The sequence below is a fragment of the Colobus angolensis genome, unplaced genomic scaffold (assembly GCF_000951035.1).
Source record: "Colobus angolensis palliatus isolate OR3802 unplaced genomic scaffold, Cang.pa_1.0 Scaffold201, whole genome shotgun sequence".
Classification (NCBI taxonomy): domain Eukaryota; kingdom Metazoa; phylum Chordata; class Mammalia; order Primates; family Cercopithecidae; genus Colobus; species Colobus angolensis.
The window spans coordinates 5,113,261-5,130,048 of NW_012115167.1; the positions used below are offsets into that span (position 1 = coordinate 5,113,261).

Here is a 16,788-nt window from a genome sequence, read left to right on the forward strand (position 1 = left end):
CCCGCCTTGGCTGCCCAAACTGCTGAGATTACAGGCCTGAGACATCACCCCAGCCTTTTTTTTTTTTTTTTTTTCTTGAGGTGGAGTTTTGCTCTTGTTACCCAAGCTGGAGTTCAATGGCACGATCTCAGCCACCTGCAACCTCCACCTTCCGGGTTCAAGCGATTGTCTTGCCTCAGCCTCCCGAGAAGCTGGGACTACAGGTGCCCTCCACCACACCTGGCTAAATTTTATATTTTTAGTGGAGGTGGGGTTTCCCCACATTGGCCATGCTGGTGTTGAACTCCTGACCTCAGGTGATCCACCCACTTCGGCCTCCCAATGTGCTGGGATTACAGGCATGAGCCACCACACCTGGCCTCAAAACATTTTTTAAAGATACTTCACAATAAAATAAATAAAAGAAAAAATAAAGTGGACCTGCAATTTGAAAAACTACTTTTTAAGAGAAGAGCCTTGCTCTTTTTTTTTTTTTTAAAAAAAGGAAACATTCGGCCGGGTACAGTGGCTCGTGACTATAATCTCTGCACTTTGGGAGCCCGAGGTGGGCAATCACAAGGTCAGGAGATCGAGACCATACTGGCCAAGATAGTGAAACCCTGTTTCTACTAAAAACACAAAAATTGGCTGGGTAGGGTGGCGCGTGCCTCTGATCCCAGCTATTTGGGAGGCCGAGGCAGGAGAAACGGTTGAACCAGGGAGTCAGAGGTTGCAGTGAGCCAAGATCACACCACTGTACCCCAGCTTGGTAACAGAGTGAGACTCCATCCCAAAAAAAAGAAAGAAAAAAAGGAAACATTCTAGGAATAACATCTACAGATGTAATTCATTTAGTGGTGGCTTTAGTTGTAACTAAATATTTACTTCCCTATTCTACCCGTTTCCAAATTGTTAGCAAGTGGCCTGCTTTTCTTTTTCCATTCAGCAGAGTAGACAAGAACACTGAGAAGCAATAAGGAAACACTTCATTAAAATCTGGAATGTGTATTATTTCTCAACTTTTGGCTAAGATCAACTATAAAATCCAGAATGTAAATGGCTAATTCATAACAAATATGGTTATTAAGTCAAACAACAACTTTATTTGGGCAAAACTATGAAACAGAAATGACTAATATTTGTCTTGTGGAGAATCAAGAGAATATTTTAACACAGTTCTCAGAAAATTGATACTAGGATAAACTGTCTATAGAGAAGTGAAATTATTACAATACTACTCCAACCTAAATATCTTTTAAAACGTCTATTGTCGGCTAGGTGCCGTGGCTCATGTCTGTAATCGCAGCACTTGGGAGGCTGAGGTAGGTGGATCACTTGCGTTCAGGAGTTTGAGACCAGCCTGGCCGACAAGGTGAAACCTCATCTCTATTAAAAATACAAAAATTGGCTGGGGATGGTGGCAGGCACCTGTAAATCCCAGCTACTCCCGAGGCTGAGGCTCAAGAACAGCTGGAATCCAGGAGGTGGAGGTTGTAGTGAGCCAAGATGGCGCCACTGCACTCCAGTCTGGGTGACACAGCAAGATTCCGACTTGGGGGCAAAAACCAAAAAAGTCTTTTGTCAGTTATGTCACAAAGATGTCCTTTTTCTATCCAGTAACTAGTGTTATCCAGGTTGCTGCTGGTGTTATAAAAAGCACTGAAAGAACAATCCTTTAAAACTTAGCTCAAGCCAACCTCCTTGCCAAACATTTTTTTAATTTCTTTTTTTCTTATTGTGAATCAGGTAGCCTCTTGAGCCACAGTAAGCTAAGAAAGACTCCCTTGTCAAAGATTTTTCAGATTAAGTCAGTAAACAGTAATTTCTTTTTGCTCTAATCCCACAGAATTCACTGAGTAAACAATTTACTCAATCCTTATTCTCATGGCACTGTAATTCAACTCCCATACTACTAAGCTTTTTATTTGCCTTACCTTCTTAATCAGGCTGTTTGTGGAAAGTAGAAACAGCACTTTAAAAATACTTCTGTAAACATACTAAACTTCTAATAAATATCAGTTGAATAAATCTTTAGTTTAATCATAGCAATTAAAAGAAAGTTAAGCGACCCTGCTACTGGATTTTGGATATGACAAGGCACAAACCATTTAAAATTTCTGAATAAAACTTACCGTCATCTCTCCACCAAAACATTCAGATGCAAGCTGAGCAGAATCAAAAGGTTTTACCTCAGCATCATTAAAAAGATACCTAAAATAGAGCATATAGTATTAATCCAGTATGCATATACTGAATATCTTCATATTATGTCTACTATTTTTTGAATATTTTTTGAATAACCAATGTTACAAGTGTCTATTATTTCATGAGGTAAATTCTAAGTTCTTATTTTTACAATTCTAATCTACTAGAAATTGGAAATATAATTTTATAACATACTCTTAACCACCTTATCTGACAGATCCATTTATAACCTAGGATTAACAAAAAAATTCATAAAAGAAATAAAAAAGTTTGCTTAAATATAACATGTAATGCTATTAGGAAAAATTAAGAGATGTGAGAACTTTCAAAGACAGATACCATTTCAAAATTTATGATCAAAAAAAGATTCAAAATATACTTATGGAAACATTCAAATGGATAAAAAAAGGAAAAGGCACCATGGACATGACAGGTGAAGAAGTGAAAAACAACTGAATGAAACTATTCTGCTAACTGAAAATCAATGAACAATTGTACATTTTCTTCAAAGCAATATCCCCAGCACTTAGAACAGTGCCTAGCACACATATAGTACCTACAGGCTAGACCCTACCTGACAATATCTGAAGACCAAAAAACAGGTACTGAGGACTGTTTAATGACTTCCAACCATTAACTTGATAAAACGATAAAAAGAAAGTGTGTGTGGTCCTCCCAATAGGAGGTGAAGCAAGCAGAGCATGCAGGTAACTTCTAATGGCACATATAAGGCTACCCTGTAGAAGATATTCAATAAGCAGCTCTTAAATGAATAGAGAAGGTAAGAGTTGAAATGTTGTCTATAAAGCTCCTAAAGTTGTCTGCAAAACTGTGTATTCATTTCTCTGAGGAAAGGATACAAATTCTCAAGAGTTAAAAGATCTGTATGTTTAAGAACTGATTTATACTGTCTGTTGAAAGTTATCTTCATTTAAAAATTTTGTCTGCCTCATTTCCAACTTTTGTAGAAAGTTTTTAGAAAACTAAGCACTGAAAACATTTCAGAAAACTACCATAAATTCTTAAAGGAAAAAAGTTTTGAAATATTTAAAACTCACCATTTATTGTTTTTATAAGCATGGGGATTTACTATATCTCTGATAAAGCTATAATAGTGCCCACCATCTGCCGTTCCTGTGTGAACAGTCACTCCTATCAAGTCATATTCATAGCTCTCTGAGTCTTTTGAATGATCATTGACTTCTTTAAAACCTGAAATGATTCACATAGAATGGAAATAATTTTCCAAACTTCACAAGTTACTTAGAAGCCCTTTTTATAATAAACTTTATTACAATATTTTATTCTATTAACACCATTTTAATAAAATAAAAATAATTTTCCCAGTGTCACAACAGTTACGTAGATTCACTTTTTATAATAAACTTTATTTATAGAGATAGACACAAATACTTTGTATGTTAAATATGTACAAAACAAGTATTTGCTAGTCATTCACCATCCTTAGCTTACTACCATAGAGGACATATTATACAAACCACTAGTAAAAACAACCACGTGTTAGTACATAATTATGGACAACTTCAATATAAAGTATAAATATAAAATATTTTTGTTTAATCTGACTAGTCTTTTGAAATAGGTAGTATAAAATGCTCCATTCTATTTAATCTTACTAGGAGCAGGCAAACAAAGGACCTAAAAAGGAGCTGGCATACTTCTTTTATTCTCATATTAAGAAAAGTGGTTTAAACATGGTTTGAACAGTTGGCCAAAAAAAGGAAAACGAAGCATTGTACTGGCAGCTTCCAAATACACATCAGTTAATAAAAAACACTATGTATTAGGAGATTTGTGTAGACAGAAACAAAATAAAGAAAAAGGTACACTTCCTATCCCCAAAGATTTAAAATCTAAAGGTAATAAAAAGATACTGAGGAAAAAAAAAATAGAATGGTCTAATAAGTTTAAAGACGACATATGATTTATGATGTGTATTCCCACTACCACACAGAAAGGAAAAAGTAGAATATGGAATAAGGAAATGACGAGACTTGGCTGACTTGAGGGTACAGTCTGAACTGGAAAATGAAGAGATAATTAGGTCAGTAAGAGAAGCTTACTTAGAACAGTGCCTAGCACACATATAGTACCTACAGGCTAGATCCTACCTGACAATATCTGAAGACCAAAAAACAGGTACTGGGGACTGTTTAATGACTTCCAACCATTAACTTGATAAAACGATAAAAAGAAAGTGTGTGTGGTCCTCCCAATAGGAGGTGAAGCAAGGTGTCAAGGCAGTGGCTGAGGAGTGTAGATATGCTTACAGAGGCAGTGCCAGGATCTGAATGCATCACTTGTGGCCTAACAAATTCCTTTATCCTGGCATAAATTCTGCTATCTTCACAAGTGGAAACATCACAAGAAATACAAATGAAGCACAGCTGTGAGGAGGTTCTGCTATACTTTTCCAGAAAAAAAAAATTTTGTTTTCAAATAGATGGAGTCTTGCTCTACCATCCAGGCTGGAATGTAGTGGCATAATCATAGCTTACCACAGCCCTGGACTCCTGGGCTTAAGTGATCCTCCCATCTCAGCCTTCCAATAGCTGTGACCACAGGCATGTGTCACTGCACCTGGCTAATTTTTTTAAATGGTTTAATAATAGGTCTAAAAGGTAGGATGTGCCGGGCACGGTGGCTCACGCCTGTAATCCCAGCACTTTGGGAGGCCGAGGCGGGCGGATCACAAGGTCAGGAGAGTGAGACCATCCTGGCTAACACAGTAAAACCCCGTCTCTACTAAAAATACAAAACAATTAGACAGGCGCGGTGGTCGGCGCCTGCAGTCCCAGCTACTCGGGAGGCTGAGGCAGGAGAATGATGTGAACCCCCCAAAAAAAAAAAAAAAAAGTAGGATGTATACATACAATGCCCACTTCTTAACTTTGCCTGTCATCTCTATTGGGCCATGCCTTACAACTTATTTTTATTTTTTTGAGACACAGTCTCGCTCTGTCGCCCAGGCTGGAGTGCAATGGCACGATCTCAGCTTACTGCACCCTCCGCCTCCCTGGGTTCAAGTAATTCTCCTGCCTCAGCCTCCTGAGTAGCTGAGATTACAGGCATGTGTTACCACATCTAGCTAATTTTTTTGTATTTTTAGTAGAGACGGGGTTTCACCATGTTGGCCAGCCTGGTCTCGAACTTCTGATCTAAGGTGACCGCCTGCCTCGGCCTGCCAAAGTGCTGGGATTACAGGCATGAGCCACTGTGCCCTGCCTTCTACAAGGTATAAATATACCCAAAGCCTAACAGTAATAATTCCCTGTCTTAACTCTGTATTTCTTTATAGCTATAGTTACCATCTTCTCTACTCTCTTCAAGGAAAGGGTATGTCTCCTGAAAAAATAGTGTGCATTCATTGCTTACACCTCTCATCTCCCACTGAGTGAGGGTAAAACATTTACTGGATACTCATTAAGTGCTAGGCACTGGAGTTAAACATTATAACATGGTTCTCTTTCCTGAAGTTTAGTGTACAGTGTAAGTGGCTTCTCCAAACCTTTAAAATTTTAATCAGAACTCTTTATACAAATAAACGTTGCCAGGACCCTAGTTTAGACAAAACAGAACTTATTCCTAAAGAAGGAAAAATGAGCAAGAGGCTAGGCCCAGTGGCTCACAACTGTAATCCAAGCACTTGAGGAGGTCGAGGCAGGTGGATCGCCTGAGATAAGGAGTTCGAGACCAGACTGCCCAACACGGCGAAACCCTGTCTTTACTAAAAATACAAAAATTAGCTGGGCCTGGTGGTGTCTGCCTATGGTTCCAGCTTCTTGGGAGGCTGAGGCACAAGAATTACCTGAACCTGGGAGGGGGAGTGAGCCAAGATCGTGCCACTGCATTCCAGCCTGGGAGACAGAGTAAGACTGTGTCTCAGGAAAACACACACACACACATACACAAAACAACATAAAAAGACTCACCCCACGAGATTTAAGCTTCACAAGAGCGACAACCATGCTTATCCTGTTCACCACTGTGACTCCAGTATATAGAAGAATGTCTAGGAACATAGTCCTAGTAGATACTAAATATTTACTAGTTAACTGACTGAACGCACATCATTGTCTTAACAAACATTCAATTTGTGTTAACTACGTAGTTGATGAAAACTTTGTAATTATGACTACCTTGTTATGGAGATTGACAATAATCACAGATAAGAGAAAGAAACGGAAAAATCACCTTCTTTCCTCTCACTCTTTCCCATAAGAAAATCTTCTGTATAGGGCGTCATGTCCAAACGTAATGGGAAGGAAAAGTGTGTATTCACTTTCTCTTTCATCATCGTGACCATATTAAATGTGTATCTCATAGTATTGAAACTCAAAATGCGAGGCAATTTCTTAAAACATGCCCTGAGAGACAAGAAAAAAATTAATAAAGGTTAGTTTTCACAAATACTTTAGTTGGTTTGATTTCTGTTATGCTATATCCATTTTAATTCTCAACTCAGAGTTAAGAAGTATAGTAATCCCCCTTATCCGCAGGGGATACCACCTGAGACTCCCCGTGTCTGCCTGAAACTGAGGACAGTACTGAACTCTATATACACTATGGTTTCTCTTAAACAGACATACCTATAATAAAGTTATAAATTAGGCACAGCAAGAGATTAACAAGTATTAATAAAATAGAATAATTATAACAATATACTGTTCACAATTTCACAGATTTTAGCAACCTCATCGTATGATTTTTTTTTCTTTTCATATTAAGTTGAGAACTTTAAGGCATTTTACAGCTTCTCTTTGGCAAAGCCCAACTGTTATGATCACTAGTGTTACACTTTGGTGCCATTAAGTAAAATAAAGGTTTCTTGAATACAAGCAGTGCAATACTGCGAAGGTAACCAAAAGAGCTACTAACAGACTAATGAACAAGTCGTGTATGCACCATGGACATACTGGACAAAAGGATGGTTTACATCCCAGGTGGGGACTGTGTCAGATTTTATCATGCTACTCAGTCCAGTGGGCAATTTAAAACTTAAGAATTATTTTTGAAATTTTCTATGTAATATTTTCAGACCTTCATTGTCTGCAGGTAAACAAACTACAAAAAACAAAACCACACAGAAGGGAAACTACAGAAGTATTCTAAATAACATTCTTATTAAAACTATACAGTCAGTCCCTGAGCACTAGGCAGCAGCACTGGTGCTCACCCTTTCCCCACCGTGGCCCACCACTGAAGGGCAGCCCGATGCCTGGCAGCCACTCTCTAGCACCATGTCACAGAGCACAGCCCCCACGATGCAGGATGAGAGTCTGCAGGGCTCCTGGGTAGAATTACATTTTAGCAATAATAGGAATGGGAGCAGTGTTTCAGCCTTAGTTTCTACTTCTACTGGTGACATGGAAAAAGTAGTGTTGGATGCCCAGCATGAGTCTGGACACAGTATCTCCAAGAGTTCTCACTGTGACAGGATACCTCGCTCACAGACATCAGAAGATATCAACAGAGCTGCTGAAACAGACAGCCACAGCATTGGAGAGAAAAATAGTTCTAAGGCTGGGCACAGTGGCTCATGCCTGTAATACCAGCACTTTGGAAAGCTAAGGTGGGCAGACTGCTTGAGGCCAGGAGTTTGAGACCATTCTGGCCAACATGGCAAAACCATGTCTCTACAAGAAATATAAAAATTAGCCAGGTGTGGTAGTGTGCACGCCTATAATCCCACCTACTTGGGAGGCTGAGGCTGCAGGAAGCAAAGATCACACCACAGCATTCCAGCCTGGACAACAGAGCAAGACTCAAAAAAGAAAAAAGAAAAACAGCTCTCAGTCTGAGGAAAGTTATGTTGAGAGAAGGAAGAAGTTGAAAGCATCTTCAAAAAACACCTCAGACTGCACATAGGATTGGTTGAGTTAACCAGAAAAAATCCCCCCCGTCAAGGAGTTCCTCTCCTAAGGGCTTGCTGTACATTAACGCATATAAGTTTTACAATAATCCTATAAGGAAAGTACTGTTACTCTTTCCTGTAAACACCCCACGTGCATGGCCACTCTCAGCATGAGAAACACAAGCATCATGAAGAAAGGGGGCATATTCTCTGCAAAATTTCTGAAGGTTTTTCTTTTGTCTTGGCTGTTCTCTCATTTACTGGCCACTGGATTGGGGATGTCTATCAAAAGGTGGCTGACAACCTCCACCAGCACCTTTCATGAAGAACTGGAATCTGGCTGTTCATTAGAGGGACTGTATTTGAGCTTGCACATAGTAAACTGAAGAGCTGTTATGAACCTTGTGTGGCTGCATCACTTGTGTTTATTTGCTCTATAACTGCTGCATTTCTAATTTAATAAAATCAAAGAATAGACACTAAAATCAGGCTGATGTATAATTATACTTATGGGATCAACAGGCAAGTCAGACTGATTAATATCTACTGTAATAATTTGGTAGTATATTTTCACTGGATATTAGATATAAATACCTGAATATAAATTATTTTACTAGTCCTGATGTATGTAGTATTTTAAAAATTATCTATAACCTTAATTCAGTTAAAAAACTATATTTCAAAAGAATGAGTAACACTGATATTAAAATCACTACTTTAAGGAGTCTGTCCAAAATAAATACTGTGGCCTTATATTACACTATTATACAAAATATTATTTAATTTAAATGAATGCAGGTTGTCTACTAAAGATTATACATAACTATGCTAATTTTTCTTAATAAACAGAAGCCAAGATATAATTACAAACTCAGCTGTATCATTTATATACTAAACTATCCTTGGTTTTGCAGTATAAAGTCTTCAGCCTCTGATTATTAGGTAATCACCTTGGATGATGAGTCAGCTGCTCAGTATCTTTTTACTCTTCATCACTCTGCATTTGTGAATTTATTCCTATCCTTTGTCCTCAACTTTTGTGTACTCTTAAAAATCAGCTTTATTCTAAGCAAATCTGTGTCTACTTTAAAAGACTGGAAATGAAAAAAATCGTTGCCAAATCCATCAGATTACTGTATTTACATAAGGTTTAACATCATATGTCATAAAAGCTTCTTGATGAAACCAAGACTGTTCCCCATTTGGACATTTTTTTCTTTCTACAGCATTCTTGTTAGAAAGGCTGCCCCCTTGATATACTGTATATACGTGACTGCGCATTTGTTTCATCTTTCCATACTTAATTTGGTTGTTAAAATAAATCAAACATTTTAATTTGTTTAAAACAAACAGCAAACACAGTCACGACTTTTTCCATTCTGAAAAGATTTTCCTATGTCAACATAAGAAAAATAAAATGTTATGGTAAACTATGGTAAACACCATGATAAAGATACAAAAGGGTACTATGGAAGCATGAAAAGGAGTTCCATCACACTCCAGGGCCAAGGAGATATTTGGTTCAGAGTTTTCTTCCCTAAATAAAAGGAATAAAAATACTTATTTTTGTGAACCAGAATTGCAAAGTCTGGTTGTAATTCCTTATTAGATGAATGACCCTATAATAAGTTATTTAACCTCTCTGAGCTTAATTGCTGGGTTGTAAAATGGAGACTGAAACATCATGGCCTGGCAAACAGCATTCAGTTAAGTGTCAACTTGCTGCTACTACAATAACAATAGCAGCAGCAGCAACAGCAGAAAATCAACTGATCATCTAAATCCTATACCATAACTAGCAATATGTTCAATTTAAACAAACAAAAATATACAAACTTTGATATACAAAAAAATGAATTTTAGGGAGTAATTTTTCACTGCACACAAAGATCAAGAGAATTTATTTAAACCAAGAGCACAGTCAAAAATAAAAAAAGTATGAATTTAGGGAAACAAGGAATGACAGATGTTACCGGCAGAGGGAATAAAACATTCAAAACTTCACTATTTTAGATTATTTGGGAGACTGGCAAATGAAGTATAACAGAGTCAAATGTATGTAATGACAGAGTGTGAACTTCATCCTAACAGTTTTGAAGAATAACTAATGAGCTTGTGGCATGGGGTGAAAGCATGCATTGTGTCAATAAAAGAGATGAACAAATCCGGAAAGACTGGAGGACAGGTGATAAGCACAGAAAAGCATTCTAAACCAAGATGACAAAAATAAACAAAACATATCACTAAACTACCTTCTGGAAAAACCCAATGCTTTTATTCAGCTGTCATTTTCTTAGTTTAGAATGCTTTGTCAGTAGCGTATCAGTAAAAAATTGGTACTATGGTGATTGATAAATTACTCAGGTAAAATGAATAGACTGAGAAAATCAGTGGTCTGAAGATAGAGCAGAATATGATCCTATTGAGGATAATAAGCACTTTGTTCACTTCCTCAATTGGCCCATTTCTGTTGAATATTATGTTAGTACAGAGATATAAAAGTATGGTAAGAACAAAAATGACTGACTACCTGGGAGAGATGTGACAGGTATTTCAGAAAAACAGCAGAATCTTATCAGTCAAAAGAAGGAGGTTATCAAGAATGATGGATGTATTCAATACATTTATTCCCATTAGAAAGAGATTCTCCGAAGAACTTGACTCAGACCCTTGATGATCTTTTAGTGTCTCATTTATTATATTCCTCTACAACAGTTAACTTTTGACTGACTCCATTATATATATGTCCCTAACTCTTATCCTAACCAAACTCTCATCAGATGAGTTTGTCTTCTTTGTGTAATTACCCGCATAGCTATGCTTTCATTTGACTATGTCCACCCTACACTTCTTTTTTTTTTTTTTTTTTTGAGATGGAGTCTCGCTCTGTCGCCCAGGCTGGAGTGCAGTGGCCGGATCTCAGCTCACTGCAAACTCTGCCTCCCGAGTTTACGCCATACTCCTGCCTCAGCCTCCCGAGTAGCTGGGACTACAGGCGGCCGCCACCTCGCCCGGCTAGATTTTTGTATTTTTTTTAGTAGAGACGGGGTTTCACCATGTTAGCCAGGATGGTCTTGATCTTCTGACCTCGTGATCCGCCCGTCTCAGCCTCCCAAAGTGCTGGGATTACAGGCTTGAGCCATTGCGCCCGGCCCCAACTACACTTCTTGAAATTGGAAAAATGAATACCATCCCTTTCAAATAAATACTGACCTGGAAAACCTCCTCTTAAGCAACTTCAGTGTCTTATTTTATAATGACTTTTTATTCTCTGCCTTCAAACATGCTCAGGTATCTTTCATCTAGAAAAATCCTTTGAGCCCCAAGACTCTTTTTGGCTACTATCTTCCTTGCTGTCTTGCTGTTTTTATTTTTTTATTTTTTTCCTTTTTTTAAAGACATAGTCTTGCTCTGTCGCCCAGGCTGGAGTGCAGTGGCATGATCTTGGCTCACTGCAACCTCCGCCTCCCAGGTTCAAGCGATTCTCTTGCCCCAGCCTCCCAAGTAGCCGGGACTACAGGTGTGAGCCACCACAACCAGCTAATTTTTGTATTTTTAGTAGAGACAGGGTTTTACCATGTTGGCCAGGCTGGTCTTGAACTCCTGACCTCAGGCAATCCACCTGCCTTGGGCTCCCAAAGTGCTGGGATTACAGGCATGAGCCACCGTGCCCGGTCTGTTGCCAAACTTTAAAAATGAATGATTTATGCTTGATTCCATGTGTCCCGACAATGTTGCTTCTATTCCTATAACCTGACAAAACACATCACTAAACTACCTTCTGGAAAAACCCAATGCTTTTATTCAGCTGTCATTTTCTTTCATCTCTGTGAATTATGTTAATTGATTATTTTCTTCTTGAGATTCTCTTCCCAGTTTTGGGGTTACCATTTTATCCTGATTTTCTTTCTTTCCTTGTCTTTCATCTGTCACTTCATCCTCTGTATTTTTAGGTTGCCTTAGCTCTTAAGTCTTTTCCAACAACTACATTATTTCTCAGGCAGATATTCTGATAGATTCAATCACACAGATAAACCTAAAACTGGGATGGCAATAATTTGATGCCATCGTGTTACCAATCTTATTTTCCACTACTGTTCCATGTGAATACAGTAGTTAAAAATGCAGGCTGACCTAATCCTAGATTTTAAGCACATTCAAGGACATTTCTATTTCTCAGCATTTGTTCCTAGTAACTAACTGCATGAGACGCTCTTTTCAATCCAATTTCTATTTGTCTTTCAACATAAAATTAAAATGTTTACTCAACTACCCTGTCCTAAACTTGCCATTTTATGGCTCTTAAGAGCCTTTTGGCCAGGTGCAATGGCTTCATGCCTGTAATCCCAGCATTTTTGGAGGCTGAGGTGGGCAGACTGTTTGAGTCCAAGAGATCAAGACCAGCCTGGGGAACACGTGAATCATGAAATAATAATTAATAAAGAAAACTAATGCATGTTTGGCATGCATTAGTAAAACAAGTATAGTAATTTTTATTTTTATTTTTTTGAGACAGGTTCTCAATTTATCGCCAAGACTGCAGTGCAAAGGCACGATCATGGTTCACTGCAAGCTACCTCCCAGGCTCAAGTGATCCTCCCGATTCAGCCTGCCAAGCAGCTGAGACTATAAGTGTATGTCACCACATCTCGCTAATTTCTAAAATTTTTTTGTAGTAACAGTGTTTCCCTATGTTGCCCTCCTGGGCTCAAGTGAACATCCTTGAACTCCCAAAATGCTGGGATTACAGATGGAAGCCAAATTTTTATTTGAAGACCACTAAATTGTTATTTTCCAAGAAATTCTGCTAAAAATGAAAGCTGAGGAAGACCATTTTTGATCAATGTACCAAAAACATATGTATCCAAAAATAGCAACAATACACTGGAAAGGAAAGAAGAACCAGCTTGAATGTATTATAGTTATAAACACTTATTTAACACTCTAACTCAACAGTTACTAACTCTCAAATCTACCTCTACTCTAGACCTCTCACCAAGCTCTAACCTTAACAGCCAACTGCCTGTAGGACCTTTCTACCTGGATGCCCCAATGAGAACTCAAATTCAACTTGATTATCTCCCTGAAATTTGCTTATTTGTATCTTAGGAATCAGTATTGGGAAAGTTTCTTTATTCTGTGACTCCATGTCTTCACATGTAAAATGGGGATGATAATAGCATCTATTGCAAAGAAATGCTGTGAGGATTAACTGGATTGAAGTTCTCAGAACAGTGTTTGGTAAACAAAAAATACTTTGGAAAGGCTAGCTAGTAGAAAAGTCCCTAGTTAGCTACTACGGAAAATTCCAAAAATAAACAGTTCATAAGTGGTGTGCTGTTCTGAGTATCACGATAAAATCTTGTACCATCCTGCTTAGGATGTGAATCATCCCTTTGTCCAGCTTATCTGTGCTACAGACACTACCCACTTACTGGTCACTTAGTAGCTCCCTTAATCATTACATGGATTGTCATAGTATTGCAATGCTTGTGTTCAAGTAACCCTTATTTGAGTTAATAACGGCCCCAAAGGGCAAGAATACTGAGCTTCATTTGTAACTTAAACTTTATCATAGGTATGTTATGTACAGCAAAAAGCAGTACATATAGGGTTCAGTACAATCTGAGGTTTCAGACATCTATTGTGGGGTCTTGCAAAATTTCCCGAGGATAAGGGGGTCTACTTTATTACCTAAGAAAATGCCACAAAAGCTAGACATCTGAGACTCGATACAGATAATGATGAAAATGATCAATGTACTTATCGTCCATGTATCTGCTCCCCAAAATCTACAGTTTCAAGTTGACTGATTACCACTTTCATATAGCTCAGTATATGTCAAAATAGTGATTCACTGAACAACTAGTTGAAAAGTTGCTCCATGAGACTGAGCTCCATGCAGCTGATTTTACCCTAATCATATAATTTCCATAAACATTTAATCTTAGTTTAACCTTAGTTTGTGTTCCACGTCTATGGTGAAAACAATAAAAATCATTTGAAAAAGCATACCTTTTTTCGGCTCGTACCTTCTTCCCACAATGAGAACAAGTATACATGTTATCACCTTCCAAAGTGTCTTTTATAGTAACTTCATCAAGAGATTCCTGTGTATAAGACCACATTTAAAAGCTTCACATGATTGTTTATACTATGCAAATATACAAAAGGTGGCAATTACAATTTTGGCAGAATGCTCAGCAAAAAAAATTTTTTTAAAAAGTAAATTCTTAAATTTTAGTAAACTGTTTTTCCTCATATTAAGATATTCTACGAATCTTAGGAACTTTTTTGAAGGGTTAATTAAAAATTTAAATTTTGATTGGGCAAAAAAGAACTTTATGGTTGATCCTTAATTCTTATTTGAACAGTACAGTAACAAGAAAATACATAAAAACATGAAAAAAGTTTAAAAATATCAAGATGACAAACATAAACCCACTATACACAAATAGTTAAAAGCATAAAGTAAAAAAATTATGTGCATTATTACTCACATAAATGTTCTTCATATCAGCCACTTGGCACCTCACAGTATAAAACTCTTCAGCAGTTTGACTAACATGTTCACAATCCTAATCAGCAGACATAAAAAAATTAGTAAAAATTAGCAAATTATAATATAAACGAAAATATATTAAGAGCTCCAAAAAGTAAAAACCAGGTATAATACTTACCAATGATACAACATTGTTTGTAATTACACCTCCAAATAAACTTTTGACGGTATTTTTCTTTAACATAAAACAAACAAAAAATACGAAACTAGTTAAAACGCAGGCAAACCTGTTCAAATTTCAAAGGCACTTTTCAGTATTCTGATACTAACCAGTTCTGGAGACATTTCTTCGATTTTGGTAATCAGATCAGTAAAAAACTCTGTCATATCTTTCTGTTCCCCAGTATTCAGAGGCTGCTTATCCATGGTGTATGTTTTACAGAAAGGTCTAGGATTATATGCTTTGCATTCACTCTCCTGCAAAGAAAAAGAAAGGGGAACATTCTAAGTGTCAGATAAAAATAAGAAAATTACAGGTTCTTCAATGAACGCATAACAAAAACAAAAGAACAGGTAGTAAATCTATGAAGTTAGTTTTAAGATGGTCTATTTCTTTCTAATTTTCATAGCATTTTTAGTTTAATGGTCTTGGTGCTAGAAGATTCTTAAATTACCTAGGATATATGTATTTTCAAGTCAAGGAATTTATAGGAAGAAATCTGAGATTCAAACGACTCACAGCTGGGCACAGTAGCTCATGCCTATAACCCCAGCACTTTAGGAGACTGAAGCAGGCAGATTATGAGGCCAAGAGATTGAGACCAACCTGGCCAACATGGTCAAACCTCGTCTCTACTAAAAATACAAAAATTAGCTGGGTATGGTTACGCATGCTTGTAGTCCCAGCTACTCAGGAGGCAGAGGTTGCAATGAGCCGAGATCATGCCACTGCACTCCAGTCTGGCAACAGAGCAAGACTCCATCTCAAACAAACAAACAAAAACCACTCACATCTATATTGCAAAGCATAAAGTATAAAACCTTCGCAGGCTGAATAAACTTTCCCAGAGATTGAACTTTAACAGATTTTAAAATAGTCATTTAAACCAGCAATTTTCTATTTGTCAATTCAAATGGCATTTCTAGCTCTGTTAAAAGGAGATTAAAGGCCAGGGGTGGTGGCTCATGCCTGTAATCCCAGCACTTTGGGAGGGTGAGGCGAGTGGATTGCTTGAGGCCAGGAGTTCAACACCAGCTTGGGGAACACAGTGAGACCGTGTCTCTACAAAAAATAAAAAAGATAGCCAGGCATGGGGGTACATGCCTATGGTCCCAGGCGGTCGGGCGGTGTCGAGGTTGCCATGAGATGAGATGGCACCACTGAACTCTAGCCTGGGTGACAGAGATCCTACCTCAAAAGATAAACACAGTAAAAAATACAGAAAAAAGTATGACACAATCCCTGTCCTCAAGATGTAACAGGTGAGAAAAGTAACATATATAAGAGGTAGAAACAACAAAGAGGAATGATGACTTGGAATCCTCCGGTTAATCTGTGGAATAGATGGTCTCTTAGGTAAAAACCAAGCTGACTCTTGAAAAATGAACATCAGAAGAAAATGGAGAAGAGTGATGCAGGTAAGAAACAACAGCAAAAATAAACCCACAAGTAATGAAGCAGCAGGGTGATGGTCTCCAAATGGAGAGGGATAAGATAGGAGGTTAAATGAAGGGTAGGGGCAAAAAACCCAGGGGGTGTGTGCCATGGTGATGAGCTTGAATACCATTCTGTTCGTAATGAAGCAGCACTGAAGAGTTTTAAGCAGGGGAATGATATTGTAAGATCTTAAGCAGGGGAATGATATTGTAAGATCTACTATCTTTTTAAAAGACTGATCACTTTTATAGTTTTAGGCACTGTAATTAAGGGATACAAAGATAAATCAGCTAGAAAGCTGCAAGCATAAAAGGGGAAGACCTTGTGACAGAAAAAGGATGAGACACAACAGATTCTTCAAAGGACAAATTAAGAGAATAGACAACTGAGATAACTTTTAAAAGTTATTATGACAAATAACAGATAACTGACATATGGCCCCGGGCATGGTGGCTCACGTCTGTAATCCCAACACTTTGGAGGCCAAGGCGGGCAGATCACTTGAGATCAGGAGTTCGAGACCAGCCTGGTCAACATGGTGAAAAATATCTCTACTAAAAATACAAAATT

The 16,788-nt window shown here is 37.8% G+C and overlaps 2 protein-coding genes across 2 annotated transcripts in view; one reads left to right on the top strand and one right to left on the bottom strand.

Annotated features, from left to right (window-relative positions):
* Nucleotides 1-16,788, bottom strand: part of USP34 (ubiquitin specific peptidase 34) — a 253,164-nt gene that overhangs the window by 63,425 nt on the left and 172,951 nt on the right. Inside the window, 7 exon segments of the mRNA XM_011941829.1 lie at nt 2,112-2,190; nt 3,243-3,396; nt 6,400-6,572; nt 14,075-14,169; nt 14,560-14,637; nt 14,740-14,796; nt 14,892-15,038. Coding sequence (XP_011797219.1) covers nt 2,112-2,190; nt 3,243-3,396; nt 6,400-6,572; nt 14,075-14,169; nt 14,560-14,637; nt 14,740-14,796; nt 14,892-15,038 — 783 coding nt within the window.
* On the top strand, nt 7,446-8,445 carry LOC105511654 (BCL2/adenovirus E1B 19 kDa protein-interacting protein 3-like). Its single transcript, XM_011941832.1, is given in 3 exon segments — nt 7,446-7,727; nt 8,002-8,120; nt 8,196-8,445. Coding segments are annotated over 3 exon segments (651 nt in total).